Here is a 22,087-nt window from a genome sequence, read left to right on the forward strand (position 1 = left end):
TAGGGACAACTTTGCCCATATGTTTATTTCAACATAAAACATGACTTTTGGGTCAAGTCTTCTTCCTGGGGTGTTGGCATTGTGATGTCCTGGCCAGAAAACTGTTTCATTGGTTCCGCTGTTTGATAAATTCTTATTTTTTAAATAACTGTTACCAATTACCAACAGAAAAGTTTGTGTAAATGTAAATATTCCCTGGGAAAAGACACTGTTGAGATACTGTGTTAAAACTGGGGCAGATGGAGATGAACAACCAGTGTGTCACCATTGTGTGACTCCTCCAACCCCTTACTGTACATACGTTACTTGGACATTTACAGATATTTTAGAGGTAGTTAAAAACAAACTAAACTGATTTATCTGCACAAAGCCTTCCTGAAAACAGGCAGTGATTTCATGGTGAAAGGAGGGACTGAATCATTCTGAGACAACAACATTCTCTCATGCCCCAAGTGCTAGACGGGGCTCAGGGGTTTCAGTTGAGAGGCCAAGCCGTGCTAAATTGTCTCGATAAATAGAGCTTTAAAAGGGGGACACTGCTGTGTTCTTGGAATCCTAATGAAGCCGTCTTTTGTGTTTGTGTGCTGGCTGCGGCGGAGTCTGTGCCGTTAAAATGAGCATGTTGTGCTTCACAAAGTCCTACAGAGCTGAGGAAGAGGCCTGCCGGTGTCTGACAGCTCGCCAGAGGTGGCTGTCAAGCTTTGGAAAACACGGACATGACAGACAACCCTGTGAGTGACAGATCATTGTCCATTGAGCAGATCTGATGGTTTTTGGGGTTGAAAGAATAAAGGGCTTTACAGTTTAGGTAAATGTCACTGATAATGAAATGACATCAAAATAAACACGAGTGAATCATCTTGCTTTTAATTCAGGAACACGCGTTACCAGATTAGAGCAGCCACACTGCCCAAACTATTGGACTGGACTACAGTTTATATACATGTATATCTGTCAAGTATGTCACAAACACAGGTTTTGTATTTATTTCAAAATAAAACCACACACATTTGTGTCCCCAAATTCATTCAACAAGACTTTTAATTTGAAATATTTGTTTGACCAGTAGATGTGTAGAATCCTGGTTTTTAGTTTTATTAAAAGTCTCAAAGTAAACAAAAGTGCAGGTTTAGCTGACAGTGGCGCTAAAGCTATGCTCATGCATCATTAAAGGGCCAGTGTCTAAAACGTTTATTTGGCAGAAATGAAGATACAATTTACTTTATTATTTTTTTATGACTTGTTTTTCCATTACTCCAAAATGAGCCTTTTTTCCGGGAGGTGTGTCATTTTGGAACATCATGTCAATCTCCCACATTGGACAAACTAAACATCTTTGAACTAACTGGAGGCTCCATATGTTCTTCAACACACTTAAAGGAGAAAGGTGAGGAGTTGAACATTAAGTTTGCCTCTTCAAAAGTTTTGCATAATCCAGCATTTTGTCACGGTCTATCTGAATTATATTCTACTGTCACCGCCACAGATTAGGTCTTAAAGTGTGAGTAAATAGCAGGCTAAAAAAAAGTGATCTTGGGGGGGCGAGTGACACTGAAAAGTTGTTTTTCTCTCCTTTAATGACTGCTTCAGCTTGTCGTAGCTTGTGCAACCTCAAGTCTGTGTTCAGGAACATTCTCCCTTCCCACAGGGGGGTCTGTTTTTCGTTTCTTTTTTTTTTCCTCCAGGGAGATTGGGAGAGGTGACGGCTGGTAAACACAGACCCAAGCAGAGTCCATAATTAGTGGAGAAAGCAGACGCTGCCAAAACCAAGGCCAGAAGCTTGTCCATGTCAGCCTGTGTTAGGCTCACTGCTCTGTTAACGCCTCGTCTTTTGTCTCCGAGCCGAGACATGAGCTGCCGATACATTAACAGTGAATGAGAGTAACGAGCTGTGAAACCGGCATTAATATTCATTTGAGATTTATTCAGGTCATATTTGTACACCGTTTGAATTAAATATTATTCCCTAGGGTTTTTGCACAAAGAACTGGCATGGCAGTGCAAACAATACAGCAGGTCGACAAGTAAACGTGCTCTCGATACAGATCATTGCCATCGTGTTTTAGTGCTACAGACGGATGGGAACGAACATGTGGGTGTTTGGACGTGATGCTCTTGATCCAATAAAGTTTGGAATATTAACAAATTTAGAAAAAGAAAAAGGACTTTGTAAAACAAAGCACAGCCTCAGGATAAACATTACAGTGCATAAAAGACATGCAGTCAACTAAAAGGGCTAAAATCAGTGTCTTCTACTGCTTTAAAGTACGGGAGCTCAGTGCTGTGACATGCTGCAGGTCAGAAAGGTTAGCAAAAATATTGGCAGCTGAGTCAAATTACAATGTAACCACTACACAGAGAATACGAAAAATGAAGACCATTGTCCTGCAGTGTAGGAAAAATTGCTTTCCTTTTTCTTTTCTTTTTTCAAAGACGTGAGACGAGGCTCAGCTTTTAGCATCAAACTGTACATTATCTTAAACATGACACCATGCCATTGTTTTCAAAATATTGCGAGTGATTGAGTAAATAAAAAAAGAATGTGTCATTTAAAATCATGTTTTCCTAATAATTGTGATCTATTGGTTCTGTATGCTCATGTAAGTTAAAAAAAATTCTCAAACATGAGAAAAGATCACAGTCAACATCAACAGCCATATAAAATTCCTGGTAGATTTTCACTAAATACATTCAGACAGTTTTTCTAACATTTGGTGCAAACAAATGACAGAGCTGCAGTAGTTGCTTTTAAAATGAACCCTCCATTATGTTCGAGACAGTGTTTTCTGAATGCACGGTTATAAAATAGATCTCGAACAAACTCAAGACGACAGACTGAAGGGTTACTAATTCAGGAAATAAATGAGATGTTTAGATGATCTCCATTATGAACCAGTCTCCTGTGAGACATTCTGTAAGATATGCAAATAAAAAAAAAAAAAAAAAGATAATAAAATGAGGAAAAAACTGGAGAGTTTCCCAAACAAGTTTCTAGCTGTGTCTCTCACGCTCAGTTCCAACTCAGCCTGTTCTTAGAGTTTGAACATAAAAAAGACTTCACTGTTTTCAGGGTCTGGGGAGGATTGGGAATGTCTGGGGGAGGGGCATTCTGGGGGGGCGAGCTGACTCAGCAGGTCCAGGCTGGTGCAGGGGCTGCGGGCCACGCAACATGCCCCTTCGGGGTTCCCTCGCTCTTCAATGGGACTAGCATAACCTCCACTGCCAATGCTACCAGTGCGGCTAAAGCTTGCACTTCTGCCCTGAGCCAGGCTCTGGAGCCTCTGCCGTTCCTGGGCCTTCTTGGCCCTGTTTGCAATGTAACGCACCCTGCTTTGGCTCCTCGAGGAGGTCCTGCGCACCAAGGTCTCATCCACAGGCTCCTCCTGGGAAGCGCTCTGCTTGTTTTCTTGGGCAAAGTCACTAGCACTCAGAGGCTCCACATCAGTCAGCTTCCGTAGTTGTTCCGTCAGGTCGCTTTGTGGACGAGACTTGTGCGGGCTGCCTCTTCGGAGCTGGTCCCTGGCTGGCCTAACGATGAAGCTGCGGCTGATGCTGCGGTACTTGCTGTCAAAGTTGCAGGAGATGTCATCAGAGGTCAGATCCCCGAGACTTTTGGACATGGATGTTGTAGCTGTTGGGGTTGTAGCTGCAGAGGAAGGCCTCTTGGCTGATGACTGCTTGAGTCCTTCCATGTAGAGGCGGCTCCAGGTGTGCCTCCTTTGAGTCAGTCTGTTTGACGAGTCCAGAGAAGCCTCCTGTGACTGCTGAAGGGGCCGGGGGTTAAGCTCATCTCTGGGGGTCTGACTTTGCTGAAGATTGGGGTTTGACTTGCTCTTGCTAATGAGCAGAGTATCGTAGGGGAGTAATGCTGAGTGACGGCAGTTGACCCAGGGAGAGGCGCAGGTGCTGCTGGCTGTGGGCAGGCTAGTGAGGCTTTTCCTGGCCAGGTTGGGCAGGGACAAGTCAATGACTGTGTCACTGGAAGAGATGCTAGAGGAGGAGGACATGCTGTCTCTGTGGCTACTTGGTTCCAGCTTTCTCCAAAGGCGGTCGTTCATGGTAGCATCTGTGCTGACCTCTGGTACAGCTGACTGGGCGTGGTCAGCTGAGGCTACAGCCACCAGAACTTGACCTTCACTCTTTGTTCTTCTTACCGGTGTGTGTGATGCTAGGTTGGTGAAAAGTGCTCTCCTGGCCTGGACTGTCTGAGCTGCAGAGCCTGCGGGGGTTCTAGTGGACGCTGCTACAGCGAGAGCCTCCGCTCTGTGGTCCAACTTCAACTGTGATGTATCACTTTTTTTTTCTGGCACAGTTTCCTGTTTCTCCAACTGCTTTGTTGAGTTCTCCATGAATGAATGGGTACTTCTCTGGGTCTGCATGTCTTGACTAAACTGGGATGTGACAATTTTCTCAGCAGGGTTTGTTGGGAGAGACAGGGCCCTGGAGAGGGGAGGCGGTTTCATAGGGTCACCACTCATCCTGATAGGACTGTCCACCACTTCCCCATTTGAAGTAACAGTTAATGGGGCATCTGCAGTTATTGCTATGGATGGCGCCTTTCGTGGTGTAGCTGAAGCAAGATGGGAAATCGGGCTCTCTTTTGGAGTGGAGACAGAGCGGATGAAATGTGTGTTCTTGGGATCTTCAGTGTTCAGCACAAGATGATGATGGTGAGCTGACCTCTGCACTGATGAACAGACTGTAGAGAGAAAAACAGGGAAGAAATTCAGAATGTTTTCAAGGTTCTCTGTTCTCACTGAAATTGTTTTACTACAGAGTGCCAACTGCATCTGCTTGGGGCAAATATCGTCCCTAGAAAGCCACATTCTGAAGGTTATGTGCATTGATCATGACGTGATAGACACCTAAGCTACTTTATTAGGTGAGCCTTTAATTAAGTGGCTACAATGTGGTTTTCATGTGTCCTGTCTGCCCGTCTACTGCGGGGTCTAGGTGCAGACGTATACACAGCTCAGTCTGTATCTCATACAACCACATTCAGAGTACAACAGTTAAAATACTTACTAGTGGACTTTAAGACATACAAAGTTAAAGGCAACACCTCAAAGCTCCACTCTGGAACCTCCGAGTCATTTCCAACACTGCCGATGTCTATGTGACGTACAGGAAGTCACTCACTACACAATTCCTCTAAATTGCTTAACATCCATGTGATTCTTAGCATAAGAATCCACATCTGAAACTTTTGTGGGCGCTTCTTCGTGTTTTTACCGTTACTCCAACTCTGCAACACTAACTCAGCGCTGTGTTCGCGTCTCGCCTTTATCAGCTGTGATGAAAATCACGTCATTTCCTGTGTCCATCGCCTGAACATGAGAACACTACACTGCTATAGTGAGAAATGCAGTCACATGGAGCCGATTGGCTTAAGTCAGAGTTGTATTAACTCATTTGTCCATTTGTTTAACTTTAACAGATATTCATTTATATGTAAACCCCTCTGTGCATAATTCACTTTCATTAATTGTGTTTTCAGGTGAGTGTCTCTGTCTGGTCCCGCACCCCAATTCCATGGTGTGAACAAACATTGTGCTTCTGTTACTACCAGTGATGTCATGGTGAGTTAGTGCATTTCAAGAGTGTGAAAATGATGAAAATGGATTTCAAACCCCAAGCAACCACCACAAGAGAGATGAAATGAGACAGAGACTGATGGGTGAAGTGAAGGTGTGGAGGATGTACTTAAAAGCTGCATGCGTTCAGCAGTTTACCTGGCTCTGGTCATCCCCTCAATTCTGCACTAGGAACAGAGAGAGCGTGCAAAAGGGACAGAGAGGAAAAAGGAGTTTAGCAAAACCGTAAAGAGGAGGGAGAGTCAAGGCAAGGCTTAAAGGACAGAGGAAGCATCGTCGTAAGAGACGTTAATGCAGATTCTTCAACAGCTCAACAAACAACATTAGTCTAAACTCACAGACGAGAGGAAGAGCTGTTGAAATAGAGATTCATCACATGAGTTCATAACGATAGAGTATCTCCCAGCATTGTATGACCAACAGATGTCTGCACACATCAGTTATTGTTAAGAAGCCAGAAAAACATGAATTCAACTCCCTGAAGAGAACAAGGTTTGTATAGAGCAGCTGGATTTGAGCAGGAACTGGATTCCAATGAAATATGTCATGTGAAGAGGGAAAAAGGGGAGGAGGAGGAGGAGGAGGAGGTTTCCACCTGGACCCAGCGTTTACGTCACTGTATTGTGACTTCACAGTAAACTGTAGTTTTTAAGACTGAAACTGAATGTCAACCACTGCACCTGTGGATATAACTGACTTGTGAAGGTGGGTTGCGTTTAATTACTTTTGAAATGTAATGATAATATAGTCTTAAGCATAAATTTATCCTGTGCATAGGACACAAATTAATTAATGTATAGTGTAGTTTAAGCTACAATAAGTGAAAACTACTGTACTTTACTCATTTACTAAATTTAATACATTTGTGGTTAATGTTTGGACTAAAACTTACCATTTTTTTCATCTGCCATGCAGGTGGTTAGTATCAAGTTGGGTATTTTAAGGCAAAAAAAGGGCAAAATTATAATTTAAAAGCAGAAATAACAATCCGTGACTAGGCTATGGTGAAAATACAAAAGCTAAAATGGAACTCTAACAATGCAACAGGATTTATAGTTAGACCTCATACTATCAGGGATACACATGAACTAAAGACAGTGCCTGGAAGATTGGGTCAGGACATACTCTGGAGTTTGCTGTTTACATAAGGCAGAGACTGTGTTGGTCAGATGTGTTTCAAAACAACAGGAGAATCTGTAGAGAATCAAATTCAAGAGACATTATTTGGAGATTTGTTGGCGGCGCTGGCAGGAGAGAGAATGTTTGGAGTAACGTTTGTGAACATCTGGAGTGCTCAGATCAATCTTCTGAGAACTTCAGCACACTGAAAGTAGCTAGTGTGTCTTAGAGTTACACAGCACAAGTTTCTACCATCACATTGACAAAGACTTGGGGTCTGTTTATGTACGGAGACTAATTGGGAATCTACAGTACATATAGGTTGCACTACAGCCACTACACGGCAGCTACTAGGGGTCATGGCTGAGACTGGCTCAGATAATGTCTTACCAGCAAAGAACATCGGGGACTTATGGCGCAACTCTTCCATTTTCAGAGCAAACAGGGCGTTCATCTCACGCTGTAGGGTGCCTACCGCCCTCTTGCGACTGTCAAGGACAGAGTGTGGAGGAAGCATAGGAGGCAACTCCAAGCTGCTTAGACTGTGCAAGCTGTCACAGCTGCTACTGTCACTGAGCAAGAGAGCGTTATCAGCAATACTCTTTGGAAGTGACGTGAACACTGAGCCACAAACCATAGCACCATAGTTGGGGGGTGCCGTTTGCTGCCAGTGGAGGTTAGTCTTGCAGTCTGGTGTGAGTCTTGGTGCTGGTGTTACAGAGTTGTTGGGGTATCTGCGGGGAACACTGCAGGACCTGGTGTTTCTTAGTGATGTGCGAGGCTGAGGTCGGATGTGCTGGGTACCCAGAGTTTGCCTAGTTTTGGACCTGGAAAAGGGGATAGGTTGGAGGAGAGCCTGGGGCAAGCATTGAAACTCAGCCTCTGTGCAGGACTCAAGAGACTGCTTTAACTCTGGCTGGGCATCTAGTGCCTGAGGCTTGGTTAATGTCTCTGGCTGAACTTGTCTCTTGGTTGAGGATGTGCGATTACATTTCTCCCGTCTCTCCTTAGTAGCTATTTTGGACTTGGATTCCTGCCTTTCTTCAACTGGACCCTTTCTTTCAGTCTCTGGACTCTCTTTAGAGCCGATCACACATGCGATACAGTTGGAGGACACCCCCACCCTACCTGAGCTGTTAAGCGCGACACGGGCAAACACCCCTGGCTTCATGTCCAGTGGGTCATGTGAGCGGAGCCGACTGGCCCGCTTCAGAGGCTCACTCATGGGTCGTCGCTTGGCAAACAGAGGGCTCTTACCTTTACCCTCCTCAGGATGAAAAGCCCCATTAGTGTCAGGATGGTCCCTGGGCCCCTTGGCTTGATGAGAAGCCAATGAATCCCCGGGGCGGTGTTGTGGTGGTGTAGCCTGGTGAGAGGCGGTAGCTGAGGCCTTGTCCCGGTCGTCAGACTCTCGCTCCTCACTAGGCCCTTCTGAGCTGTAGTCTTTGGTGTCAATGGTGATCTCTGGGAAGCCCTTTTTGACTTTGGGCTGGCCTTTGGTGGGCGCGCTGGCAGTGCGGCGCAGGAGGTGAGCACCAAATGGGTGCTTACGGCCGTGCTGTGCAGCAGCATGGCTGTCCAGGGAAGCCTGCTTTGGGTTTCTGTGAAACAACCCTTTTATGCCGCTGGCTGCTCTGGCCTGCCAAAGACACAAGAAACGGCATCGTCAAACACACAAAGAATTGTAACAAAACAAATCACAAAGAACTTGTACAAGAACAATATTTATTATAATGCAGGTGGCATTACTGCAATAATGTAGAGTGAACATGCTTTAAAAGTCACAAACTAACGTTATCAATACACCCTGCCAGACCACATATGAATGATCACTTGTAGTCTTTATTATGATCATTCTGCTGTAATCCATGCTGACTAGCTTTGAATTCCTCATGGATTCAAAGTGTTAGTCTGTTAGATGGTTTAAGCACAGCTACATCTTAGTACGCAGCCGTTGTTCCAGCGGTGAAACATTAGTTCCACAAACGCATGCCTCAATTTAAATGCACATTTTTATCTCACGTTGTGTTCGTCTTTACAAATAAATACAGTGGCATCAGTCTTCTGTGTGCAGGGCTACAAAAAGACACTACAAATGTGAATTAGGGATGCTTCGATTTGTTTGTTTTTTGCCACTAAAACCGATTTTTCAAGAGCAATATCTGTCATTATCCTGGCAATAACAATCTTTTTGTTTTAGTATTATGTGTACATCAGCTAGTGTGACTGGTAGATAATGTTGCTAGTGGGTTTGCATGGCCGTGTAACCTAAGCCAGTGATTCTTAAAACTGTGGGTCTAATTTCAGAGAGATGTGACATGGTTGTGGTGATAGTAAAATTATGCAAAATTTTCAAAATGAATTTAATATAAAATTGCATGTTTTAGAATGGGAATTTCACATTAAATTGTTGGTACCGTTATCAGCTGCACTAAATTTGTTTCCCTCTCCCTGACACATCTACTTTATATTAGAGAATGTTAATAATTATGATGTGGCAGACTATGAAGTTGACATCTCAGCTTCTAAGAAGCTGCTGATCAGACAGAAGATGCATTTTCCATCCAACCTGCTACCACTGATCTAGACTTCCATGGTCGTACAAGAAGTCTGCGTCTGGTTTCTAATTCTGTTCTTTTCTCTGCCTTTTTACACCCTTCACTCTGTGCTGTCAACCATTCTCCAGCCAGGTGATCTGGCTTTGATCAAATTTGTCATGTGGCTTCCTCCATGAGATGTTTTATTCTGATACGAGTTATACATGCATTACACAGTTTCACACCAGCAGTGTGTTTTTGCACAGCTTCTGCAGTGAAGGCAGGGGGAGCTGTGCACACAGCTCACTCTCAGCCACATGCATGTCAGTTTTAAACCTGGAAGCTGTGTCCTTTGGGATTTCATGGCCAAAAACGAACACAATGAATTGATCAGATCCTTCAGATCAAATGTTACTGGTCAGTGACTGATCATCTGGAGCATCCCTAATGTGAAACCTTCAACACTGCAGTAACAAGCTAGAGCAGCTGTACTTATTCTGTGTTAATGTTCATGTACAAACCAAATACATATTTTGTATAACTGAACTGAATATGATTTGTAATATTCTGGTTAAAAAAGATTTGGAAATGAAATGCTGCATGGCAACGGTCAGAAGTCACAATGATTGGGGATTGAATGGTAGGAACAACGATAAGGACATTCAGACAATGGTGAACTACAATTGACAGTACAAAACCAAACGGAGCAACAGTGGGACAGAGCATCATATTAAATCATCTCCATCACTGTAAGCTACAACGGTCTTAAACAAAATGTGAATAATGTGAAAGAAGTAGATCCAAATAATCTGACCACTGTGATGAATGGCATAGTGAGCATCTGTCAACAAAAATAAAGTGACAGTACAGACAAAGAGACAGGACGATAAAGAAAAGAAGCTTTGGCTGAGTGACGGAACATAACACAATGTTGGCTGAACCACACACAGGTATTATCTTAATTGATCAGATGAAATCCCTCTATGCTGCTTCAAGCGCCTTCGGCCAGACAAAAAAGAAAAAAAGAATTGTCAATGCATCTTGATGTAGAATTGTTCTTTGAAAAAAATGGATGTTTCTAATTTTCCAGAGCATCAGCGTGACTGAGCACAAGGCAAATAGATACAGACAGTATGGATGTATTTTGATTTCCCAATTAATGATTTTTCTGCTAAGAATCCATTGCCCTCCACTCCTACTGAGTACTCCGATACAATAACCTGTCAGTTTGTACAGAGCCATGTGTAGGCATTTTTAGGTTTTCCAAAGCAGGGTCAAAACAGTTCCACTTACTGCCTTTACTAAGGTATATAGCAATCCACCCAAAACGTGTTACGTCTGTTTTAATTTTGAATTTACGCGGCGGTCCACTGATTCCTTCAGGTTTTCCAGCAATTTCACAGCAAATATCCATCGTCCACAAAATACTTAAGTATTTGTTGCCAGGCATTTGCCATTAGTGTGGCTGTAAAAATAGCAACATTAAGTTTTGAGAACAAGAACAAAATTCTACAGCAAAAACGAGATGCATACGATGACAAACAAGAAAAAAAGTATCCACAAAGGCAGTGGAACTGTATACCACTGCAGTGCAGCACAATGAAAAACTCCTGAGTAAAAAGGAAAAAAAAAGCTCTCTCACTGCAGCCTGGCAGATTCTCAGACTCTCATCCCTCTCTCTTCTCTATCCAGCTCTTTCACTGGCCAGGTTGATGACATTGGATCTACTTGGGGGTCAATGAAGATGCAAGCAGGTCAAGCCATCATAACTCATGTGAGACATGAGTTGTGTCTTTTTTTAATGTTTACAGTTGGCTGGTAAGAAGGCTTTGTGCAGGGGGGAGGGTGTCACTAAGGTGGCAAAGTGGGTGGAGTGTGTGGCTCATGCAAGATGCCGACTGGGTCTCACTACACCTTAGTTCTGAGCGGCAGCTTCAGGGCTCCTAAAAATTTCCTGCGTCTAAATGGAGCGTTTGGAAAAATAGGGGTCCACTGGAATCATAAACAGACACAGGAAGAGAGTGAAGATCAGAGAGAGGAGGAGGATGAAAGACAGAATAAAATAATGGGCAGGGTGGGGGGAAGAAGAGAGAAATCACAACAGGAGGCAACAGAGCAACAGCTGAGAAAGAGGAAGTTCAAAGCAAGGACAATGAAGAACAGAGTGGTCATTTAAAACATGTCTGAGAACAGCTGAGTGCAGTGAAAACAAAGTCAAAGAGAGACAGAGACAACTGCATTATTTATGACAAAGAAACTTGTTTGGAAACAAAAATATCTTAGCTATAATACAAAAAACAAAACAAAAAATCATCAAAATGCCACAGTACCATTGTTTCAATGAGTAGATGTCTAGGTTTTACACTTTTAGAGTGAGCACTTTGTACAAAGCACAAACTAGAGTCTTTAATTTAAAAACAGGTTCAAATGTGTATAGACTTAAATACTCTACTTCTGTAACAGAAAAAATGGTAATATGGCTGTAATGTGAATATGATGACAAACTGTTGTCGGTACACTAAGCTCACAAGTGGGAGGTGTGTCAGTGTTTTTCAATTTTGGAGGATAACAAGATAATAATAGGGTTCCCATTGTTATCAGCCGGTTTTCACTATAGTACCTACCTTACCAGTGATGTCATGCACAGCTACATGCACAAAGATTGACGCCTCCTCCATACCTTCCAAGTACACATGACGATAACCTGCACACAAACGAATGATAAATGTGTTTAATTAATCAGAAGGGGGGGAAAGGCCAGTCCATATCACACCGTTTTCTGTGGGTGATGATTTACTTCCAGCCACAGACCAGACTCAAACTAACGTTAAAAACAAAGCAAGAATACATTGAAAGTATTTATGGAACCCATAACATACCACCTTAGCAGTACAGATCCTATGAAACAGATAGGATAAAAGGTATCCCCAATACTTTAAGGTAGGGTGCACCTCAAGGCTCAATACTTAGCCCTTTAGTATTCTGTTTGGATACTCAAATTGTAGCTTCTAGAGTGATAGGTTCAATTTTACAATAGAAAAAATAATCACATTAGAAAAAAGCAACAATGCTCTATGGTGGATTTAAATAAAGAATTTCAACCCAAGGTCTGTGATCAAGAAAAACAAAGGATTTTAGAAATCACCATAGAAACACAGTCTATCTAAAACCAGGTGTTTCATCATGTCTTACCTGGCATCATGCTGTTGAAGGCAATGCTGCGCTGGCCGATAAAGTCCTGGCCGATGGGGTCATGGTCCCACACCAGGAAACGCACTAGAGCCAGCTCCGGCATGTGGACCATAAACACCAGAGTCTCCTCCCACATTGGGTTGAACCCTTCAGGAAAAACCACCCCAGAAAGACGTCAAAAAGAGGGGTGGATGAAGAGGACGCAGAGGAAGGAGGTTAAGTGTAGAGAATCCGTAGGGAGGAGTGGAGAACGGGAAAAGACAAGAAAAAAAGTGAGGTGAGTGTGTGCAAATCATAAGAAATAAGAGAGTGTAATAGAATAGCAGGACAGAGAGAAAGGGAAGGACAAACGTTAGGAGGCCAACTCAGCATTCATCAATTATTCAGAGTGCGTGTGTGTGTGTCCTTGTATTTATAACCCCTGTAGAACCTTCTCTGGCATAAACACTGACCTTGTCAGGACCAGTAGTCCTCATTGAGACTAGAACTTGGTCCTAATGAGGCAGAATCTCATCTCTGAGGAACTGGTGAAGTTTGATTTGAATTGTGGGTTAGGTGAAGATTGGGATTAGGCATTATCTGGTAATGGTTAAAGTAAGGGATAACACATTTAGGTTGCCGAAATGAATGAAAGTGAATGCAGAGTCCTAAAAAGGATAGCTGCACAAACCTGTGTGTGTGTGTGTGTGTGAGTACAGAGATGCTGGCTGTGCACACTTAAGCTGAGGTCATCAATTATATATCAGAAACCACACAGACAACTCAGACACAGACAGCTGAGACACACACAAATGTCACAGTCAAACAATGCATTGCTTCAATTAGCATACACACCAACACTAAATGCTTGTCAAAAGTGTTTTTGACAAAACCGCAGGTCGTCTCAAGCAAACAGTGGACATCGTGAATGGATAGTTCGTAGACCACAGCAGTTTGAAAGACAATTTACAATATAAAAAAAAAAACTAAAACAGACGGACGAAACGGAACAATTTAACTTTTTTGTCGACTCACCATTATCATCCACTACTCTGGTCTGCTCCTTGCAGCAGTCCACTGGGATGCCAATGATCTCCACCTCTACGAAGGGATCAATGATCTGACAGACGGACACAGCATTCAGGAATCTGATCAAGTTCAACATTTCATGACTTCATGGTTTTGGCAGGCAAGCTTTTGGGATTATCTGTACTAATGCAGGGTGTTCTGCAAATCCCAACATGGTACGTTATGCTTTATGTCACTGAAGAAAAACAGGAAACATCACAATACACACGGATACATTTTAATTGAACTAATCTGCAGTGGTGGTGGGGTTTTACCTCTCCCCTGTCTCCTAACATCGAGTCTTTGGGTTTAGGCAGTTGCTGTCCACTGATGATCTTCAACACCAGCTGTTTCTTCATCTGACTTGGCAGCGGGTCCTCCAGGTTTGGGTTAAAAGCACCTGCAGTAAATAAAAAAATTAAAAAAGCTATTTTTAGCGTTACCCAAATCGATGTTGTTATAATAAACAACAACATTTAAAGCATAAACCCGTTTAAAAGACATTTAGACAGCTCTTCATCACATCGGTTTCAATTAAAACTGAAACAGACAACATTTGTGTTAAAACTTAATCACAATGCAATATTACTATGCAGGGGTTCTTGTTTTGTCCAAACACACCATCTGCTCTGAGGAAAAGTAAGTATTACTGTGCATTTACAGCTGTGACCAAACAATTACACACTTGGAACAGCTCGGGACACAGAATTTGGCAGTTGCCTCCTTAAAAAAACCACATATTATACACGAGCTGATGCCCACAGTATATTGTATGTTTCCAGACTTAATGATAAATCAGGACATTAGCACATAACTGCCCTCTCTGCTCACATACAACCAGAATAAGTAGGACCACTAACCAAACTGAATGTCCAGCCTGGCAAAAAGAATACAAATCACAAAATGAAAATACTACTTTCTGGTCAAACGAGTCGATTTGTTGTGCTGACCTTCACACATGCAGGTCGGCTTCAGGATGTAGCCACAGTTGGCGTTGCTGTAGAACTTGGCTCTGTTGAGCTGCAGGACGCGGCCCTCTGACTGGTAGTTGAGTGCAACTGAAAGCAAAGCGGTTCACGTGTTCATTGTTAGCAGGCTGAATATTTTACTTTAATGTGCAGACAAACAGGTCGCTGTGGGAAGAGAAAAGGCCGCAGCCGCTCCACAGAAAATGACAGTTCACCAACGTCTTGAAAAACAGCATGAATTAATCAAAACAGGGTGGATTCAGCGAACCTCCTGACTGTCCTTGAAGGACCACTCTGAATACATGGTGTGAAAGGGTTGAGCTCATACCGAGTTGGCAGCCAGCGTTCCAGAAGGGCTGTGGGTTGAAGTTGGAGGAGTCCACACGGTAGGAGGAAGGGTAGATGCGGGAGAGCTGCCGCTGGTTGAACTGGATGAAGGATATAGCTTTTTGCTGCATCAATTGGTGAGCTTTGGTCTCACTGAGCGACGACACCTGCCAGCTGCAGTTTGCTGCCAGGCCCACAAACACAAAGGCATCTTTGTTTAACTCGCCAAGCTCCAACATTTCCATTAACTTTAAAAGTCACATCAGAACCCACAGACGGGGATTTATAAACAGCAGTGGAACAAACATTATGTGTACACCATTTGTATTATGTGTAGATTTTATGTTATATGAAATTTGACAGATACTTTAGGCCCTGTTCAGACATTAACATCAATCCTGATCCCTAACCCAAGTGGTCAGATTCTGCTTCCTCTGCACTGTATACTAATATACACGTTGGTCATTTCTGCTCTTTTTTACCTTTGAGCATCACTCACTCTTCAGGACATCAGCTGAGATCTTTAATGCTTCCTGAGGACTAAAAAGAATGTGGCCTCATGTGCCTGACCATCTCTGAAAGTGGTCAGAGAGATCTCATCTGAAGATGCATTTGAGTACACTCACTGCTCCTGACACTGGACTTGACGCATGTTAATACCCAGTCTAAACAGGGTCTTAAGAGATGTTAAGTGCTCACATTTCGCCTGCATTATTAAAGGACAGTCGACACCTTCATTAAAGAATCACTCTCACTGCAAAGTAACCAGTAAGCCCAGGTATTTCACTGCCAGGTTCAGTTGTGGTTTTACTGAGTAAAGCCCACAATGGCACACAGAGAAGGGAGCTGCTTACCTTGAGCCTCGATGTCATAAAGACCCACAGACCGCGTGTATTTGACCAGATCAGATAGAGCTCTGGACAACTTCATGGTCTTCTTCTTTCTGTGAGGGCAACAAAGGACAAAGATCACAGCATTGCACACACAGTGCTTATATTCACAAAAAACCCCAACATTAAATAAGTTATTTGTAGTTAAACATGGTTTTTACACATGGTGTGTAACATACTTGCTGTGGTGTAAAGGGGCACGGGAGGCACTACTTGAGCTCTCTGGGTCTGTGTCCGTGTCTTCAAAGCTTGATGTCTTCTTCAGCTTGGTCGTCTTTTTCTGCAGAGCAAAAGAGACATTTTAAAAAAGTGAGGGACCAAAGAATATTAATAAGTGTCTTTTTCACGTGTAAATGGTTCACAATTTCAACATAGACACCACCTTTCAAATAGTGTCTGTTTTTTAAAGTCCCTGCATTAACAGACAACATTTGCCTGTGATACTAATAGAGGGAACCTTCACAACGCACTTGTAGGGCGTATTATTTGTGCCTCATTCTCGAGTGCACTATTTGAGTAAAGAAAAGGTTGCATTTGTTGCACAAACTGTGAAAGATTGAGTGTGTTTATGAGTGACGTTGTGCATGAACATACAGAGAGGTCGAGAGAGAGACGTGGCACATACGGGATACATTTTATTACGATAGAGCAATACTTTGTTTATGTATTGTCCAATAATCAATAACATACAAAGAGAAGGTGAGACTGGATGCACATTCAATGTTATTGGCTGTTGTAAATACCGATCAATATCCATAAAATATTCCTCCATAGCTTTGTGTTTTTACAGGTCAACATCACCAACATCACACTTAACTATTCCACTAGGGGCAATTTGATTGCAGCCAGGCAGTGGACATAAAAAAAATATCATCATAAAAGAGAAGTACATGATACAACATGATAAAAAAAAAAGACAATACTACGCATGCAAATGCGGGCTCACTTTAAATGATGACCCAGCCAGGGAAATAACACAAGCACATTTTAAAATGTTTAGATAACACCAGCTGAATGTCATAATACATCGCAATCACAATAGGTAAATCTGTAAAAACAAGACTGATGTGCAAATAAAACGATTACAAATACTGTTAAGGTGCAAAGTGCTGAGATAACGTGCAAATTCACCAACTAATTGCTGTGCGTATAAAATTATTTGTGTATCATTGTGTTGCATTGTATTATAAAACAGACATCTGTTTCAATTATTTTATTTTACCTGTCAACTTACATGAAAGGTTCTACACCACATTTCTTTAGAGCTAAGTCAACATTTGCACCAAAAAGAAAATGCAGAAAACTGACTGTACGAAGAGCGAGAAAGAAGAGAGGAATGAAGAGGCTGACCTTGCGTTTTGAGAAGGTCCCGATGAAGGAGCGTGCTGTATGCTTGTTGCTGCTGGGATTAGCTTCATCCGCTGTGTCCGTGCCATCCTCAATTTTACCCTGACAGCAGAGAAGAAGCTTACGTTTTATAAGGAAACATTTTCCTCAACAGTAAGAAAATACTTGTGCATGACATCAAAAAGAGACCGATGCAACAGAAAGAAACCGGAATGATTCCGACTACTCTACTGCTGCTTTATACAAGTGTGGCTCAGTTCCATTAAACCATTTAGGTCAGATTCAATTATTGTGCTTAGCACTCCTTATTACTGCGCTTGCTTTTACCTTGGAGCGAGTTTTGGCCGTGGGCTTCCCGGACGGAGGCAGGGCTGTGATGGTGAAGTTGTCTGGGTCCTCTCTGTCTCGGATCTTAGACTCCTTCATCAGGTTGTCCAGCTTCTTCTTGGCCATGTTCTCCACCTGCTTTCTGTTGGCAGACGTCTGAAGGAAGGACAAGTTACACAGAGAATGATGGTGAGCAACTTTCAACAGTTACATTATTGACCATTATCTGTAAATGTAGGCACTTCTGATTTTAATATGATCTTAAAATGCATCTGAAATGAGGGCGGAAGGAAGCATTTGATTTCAGCTTTGTGAATATTTCTCTTTTCCTGTCTAAAAGCTTTTGTTTCTGTAGATATCTCAGGCGCCACTTTGGAAAAGTAGAATTAATAAATTGTCTGACCTCTTTTATGTTGAGCAAAAAAATTACTAGAGAAAGATGATTACCACTTTAACTGATGAATTCTGTGATTTGTGTAAATAAGTGCTCAAAAGCATTTTCAAAAAAGGAATGCCTGAAAGTGTAAAAACTGACAGTGACTTTAGTAAATCTGTGATACAGAGGGAGCAGAACTAGAGCCTCAGCTTGAAGGAGCAGTTTTGTGAGGACAAAATAAAATTCAAAAGATTTTGTTCCAGATAAACTCAGCTGTACGCTTTCACTACACATAAACTGATGACAGCTTTAAGAGGCTGCACACGCTCCCGTCAATCCATGTCTGGCACAACACCTGTCTGCCAGTCTGTGTGTAATATGTCAGCATTGTTCAGTCTGGCAAAAGTAAACACCGCTCATGTTCAGCATTTGTGATCTGATCTACTCAGATCACCGTTCAGCAAAAAACATGAGCGACATTCAACAAACAGAACACGCATATTCATGCACAACTCTGCCAATTCCACATGGATTATGACAGTGTATGATAGTAAATGATGTTTTAATATGGTGTAATGTATGATACCTGTATGATAATATTACTATGTTTTTTGGCATATAATTAGATGGCATCAACAGTTCTAAAAGGATCTCCGATAATATCTGTTCCCTGCATTTACTTTGAGGTTATTCAGAGGAACAGTGAGAAATGCACTGGTGTAGGAAAAAGGAAAAACAGAAGGACACATACATAATAGTACATTCTGTTTGTACTGTACAATAAGAAAACACAACATGCATAATTCCACATCTACATATCTGCAAAGATGAAGCAATACATGATGTAACATGAAGCAGAGCCTCCCAGGGTGGATGATGGATGAATGAATGAATGAAAGCATGTGACAGTATGGATGGGAATGACAGTGAGACATCCTTTATGCACATGCTCAATTCAGCCACATGGTGGCAGAATGCATCTAAAAAAAACCTCCTTAGTGTCTAATCAGACCACAGGGAGCATCAGCATCACAGTGCAGTGATGTCAGAGCTGAAAACAACAGCACAATATTAAATGTGCTGCGATCAGTACTATAAGTATAAGGTACAGTGTCTACTGTCCACTGTCTCTCCGGTAGAGTTGTTAAAACAGTATACAAAACCCTTTCACCTGAGAAAAGTCCCACGCTTCATATTCTGATAAGACTGTTAATTATAAGAATTCTCTCAAATAATTTATAATTATAAAAAACTCTGAAATAACAATTTAATTTGTTTCAGAGGCTTCTGTACTTTGAGAATAATGGTTCTGTGAGGGACCGTATTTAATGGAACACTTCATTATCTGCAGGGTCAGGGACAGAATTCGAAAACAACCTGTCAAAGTTTGAAAAAAGGATATTTATTGGGAACCGATAAATCATTTTGTTTTACTTCTTTTGGAAATGATTTGTCAAAGTTGTATGAGGTAATAGGGCTTTCAGTTTTTATCCAACCTTAAAAACTGGTCAAATATGTCAAAATATGCAGCCTAGAAGACCATCATAGAGTCTTAAGTAGTTACTGCATAGTCCATCAGATGGTACAATGAGTGCAGCTTGGCTTTACATCCACTCTGAATCCATCAAAAAATATATAATAGGGATGTTATATTGTATATCTCAGAACTGTGGTTAACTTCTTAACCTAAAGATTTGCTGTGAAATGTAGGAGATAAGAAAATTAAACTGTTCTTCTAGTGGACAATCATGACACCAGACCACCTGCAAACAATGTGTGGAGGCATTTCAGATTCTATACCATCGCTGATAATTTAAGGAACAAAGGGGTAACACAACCTCATGCAACCTCATGCATTCAACAGTAGATGTAACAATAAATAACGTTGTTATGTTTGTTGGTGTGGTCACGTAGTATTCATAAAAAAAACTGACAGTGACATCATTTAAAGAACTACAAGAGTTTTGGTGCCGACCTGCTACACACTAGCTGTGTTAGTCATTACTGTAAATTGTATTTAATTTTCTTTGTTTCTGGCTGCTAATGCCCATGACATCTAAACCTCACCAGCTTAAGGCATCAAATAACTCCATGTGCATGTTTGGTTTTTGATTAAACAAAAATAAATCCAGGCAGAAACACAGGCAGGGTGAGTAAATATGGCACATGACTGAGTGAGATCACTGAGATGGTGGAGGATGAGCTTTTCATACAGTACCTTCCACTTTGAAAGAAGCAAGCAACAGTTGAAGAGAAGAAGAAAAAGAAGAAGAGACAGAAGAAGAGCAGGAGATGAGAACAACTAGCCACAAAGAAAGAAAGACAAGAGCAAACAGCACAGGAAACAGGAACAAAGACAAGGCAGGAGAGGAGAGCCCTCCATCAACACTGCTCAGTTTAAACAACAACCATCAAGTACAGGAAATACACAGTTCACATTTCCTCAGCTGGACACAAGAGCACATTACCACATATAACCAATACAGGAAATAAATGTGGTCGAATGGAGGAAAAGTTAACATACGTCTCCATTCATCAGCTTGCAGTCGTCCTCCATCTCATCAGCACTGTCCTCATCGGAGACGTCTCCTTCCTCTGCATTCTCGTCTATGTTCGGAGGCAGTTTCTTCCCCTGGAAGAGAGCAAAATAAGTCGAGCTTCATCTGATAATTACAAACAGAAGTTATTTAAGCGTTGTGACCAGACAGAGATCATCTTCCCAGCTCTGTGTGTAACTAAGTGAATGGGTACTGAAAAAACAAACAAAAACACAAGCTGACAATTCACCTTTCTTTGGTGATAAAACCTGAAACTGAAAACTGAAACACCTGTTTGAAATGACACAACACTATCTAGACACACTGTTGGCTGCTATTCTACACCTATTCTGCATACAAGTCACTTCCAGCAGCAACCAACTGGCTACACTGCAGAGAAACATTAAAAAAAAGAGTGGGACAATAAACGCAGCAAAACACACAGGCAGAGATGAATTGCCTCGGGTCATCTGTCGCGTATGAAACGAGTGCATTTCTAAGTGCTCAGCTGATGAGGAGTTCAGGACAGAGAGGTGCGATCCCAAAATGTGTGTATTTTAATAACCTGTGGCTGAAACTCAACAATTCATCATTTCTAAATGATCCTCCTGCCTAATGTAGTTTTAACTGCACCGGCCTCGAAATGAGTTCAGGCAATAAAATGCAGCGCTTTAACTTTGTGTCAGGTTCAGTTAGTGCACTCAGGTTTGGGTTCCAACAAAGACATGCAGTGCTCTACTTTGTACATTGTCACACCATTTATGTCAAAGTGTCTATAAGCCTCTTCCTTTTACCGTTTGTCGTTACATCATCTCACGATCTCCCTCAAAACAAATGTGACAAAGGCCTCCAGAGGATTGAGTGGTTGATAAAGTTGTGGGTGAACCATGTCCATGTACTCACTGACATGCCCCGAGGGGAAGGATTTCAGGAAGAACAGTGAAGAATGTACAGGTTCACAGGGTAACAGATGGCTCCACTCTCGCAGCCCGATCCACACATTTTCATTAACAAGTGAGGCAGCTTTTCCTGTGGTTTGCAATCACTCTCCATCACGGTGTCAAAGATGTGGAAGCCTGCAGCAGCACTTTGTGGGTGAGAGCAGTCTAAACCCACAGTGAGGCTTCACAGTGCGAGCGCTGGAGGCCAAAGTGTTGCATTTCAGTGTTCGGCGCTCTGCTCACACAGAGGTGCCGCCACGAACAGTGTGTGCTGATAGCAGTGCCAGCGTAACAGCTGGCAGAGAGGCCCTCAGTGAGGCAGGTATTGGCAAAGTGCCCCGTCTTTAGTCAGAGCATCTGGTGTCAATACAGCCTCATTAACCTGAAAACTGCTCCCTCCCTGCTAACAGAGGGCGGCGGCTGCTGCTGCTGCTGCTGCTGCTGCTGCTCAACAAGCTCCTTGCTGCTGTTGGTTAAAGTCAGGTGTAAAGCCAACTGCACTGCAACACTTTTGATACATTATTATTAGATGCTGCTTTGCTTATGACAAGTCCATCATACGGCAGACTCTGTTGCAGACCTCAACAGGGCAGTCTGCAGATGATGCTGACGGGCGTGGCGTACAACGCGTAGAATAAGGTCTTTGTGGGTACGGTCGTCTTGCATAATTTGCAGACGACATTGGTGTGACTGTGGTCGGACTTAAAGTAACCAAAACAACGGCCATACTGGTGAGACAGTGTGTCCTTTTTTCACTCACACTAACATGCTGGTGTTGTGAGTGAGACACGTGGAACCAAACTGACTGTTCAGTGATTGGCTGTTTGGCTGCCACTCCAGAGGCTCCGGCCACTCTTGGTTACGAGGGAAGGACCATGGGACTGA

General features: G+C 42.4%; 2 protein-coding genes across 2 annotated transcripts in view; both read right to left on the reverse strand.

Moving 5' to 3' along the window:
- si:ch211-251b21.1 (uncharacterized protein LOC571720 homolog) overlaps positions 1-22,087 on the reverse strand; it is a 44,953-nt gene that overhangs the window by 8,727 nt on the left and 14,139 nt on the right. The gene's annotated exons all lie outside the window — the stretch shown is intronic.
- plch2a (phospholipase C, eta 2a) overlaps positions 1,177-22,087 on the reverse strand; it is a 47,971-nt gene continuing 27,060 nt past the window's right edge. The window contains exons 10-22 of the mRNA XM_058642302.1: positions 20,249-20,356; positions 17,349-17,504; positions 17,025-17,123; positions 15,854-15,954; positions 15,639-15,727; positions 14,786-14,968; positions 14,440-14,547; positions 13,765-13,889; positions 13,457-13,541; positions 12,443-12,589; positions 11,875-11,954; positions 7,971-8,352; positions 1,177-4,699 (exon numbers count right to left, since the gene is read on the reverse strand). Of these exons, the coding sequence (XP_058498285.1) occupies positions 3,033-4,699; positions 7,971-8,352; positions 11,875-11,954; positions 12,443-12,589; positions 13,457-13,541; positions 13,765-13,889; positions 14,440-14,547; positions 14,786-14,968; positions 15,639-15,727; positions 15,854-15,954; positions 17,025-17,123; positions 17,349-17,504; positions 20,249-20,356 (3,330 nt within the window). The 3' untranslated portion in view covers positions 1,177-3,032. The remainder of the gene's footprint in view (positions 4,700-7,970; positions 8,353-11,874; positions 11,955-12,442; positions 12,590-13,456; positions 13,542-13,764; positions 13,890-14,439; positions 14,548-14,785; positions 14,969-15,638; positions 15,728-15,853; positions 15,955-17,024; positions 17,124-17,348; positions 17,505-20,248; positions 20,357-22,087) is intronic.

The sequence above is a fragment of the Solea solea genome, chromosome 11 (assembly GCF_958295425.1).
Source record: "Solea solea chromosome 11, fSolSol10.1, whole genome shotgun sequence".
NCBI classification, from domain to species: domain Eukaryota; kingdom Metazoa; phylum Chordata; class Actinopteri; order Pleuronectiformes; family Soleidae; genus Solea; species Solea solea.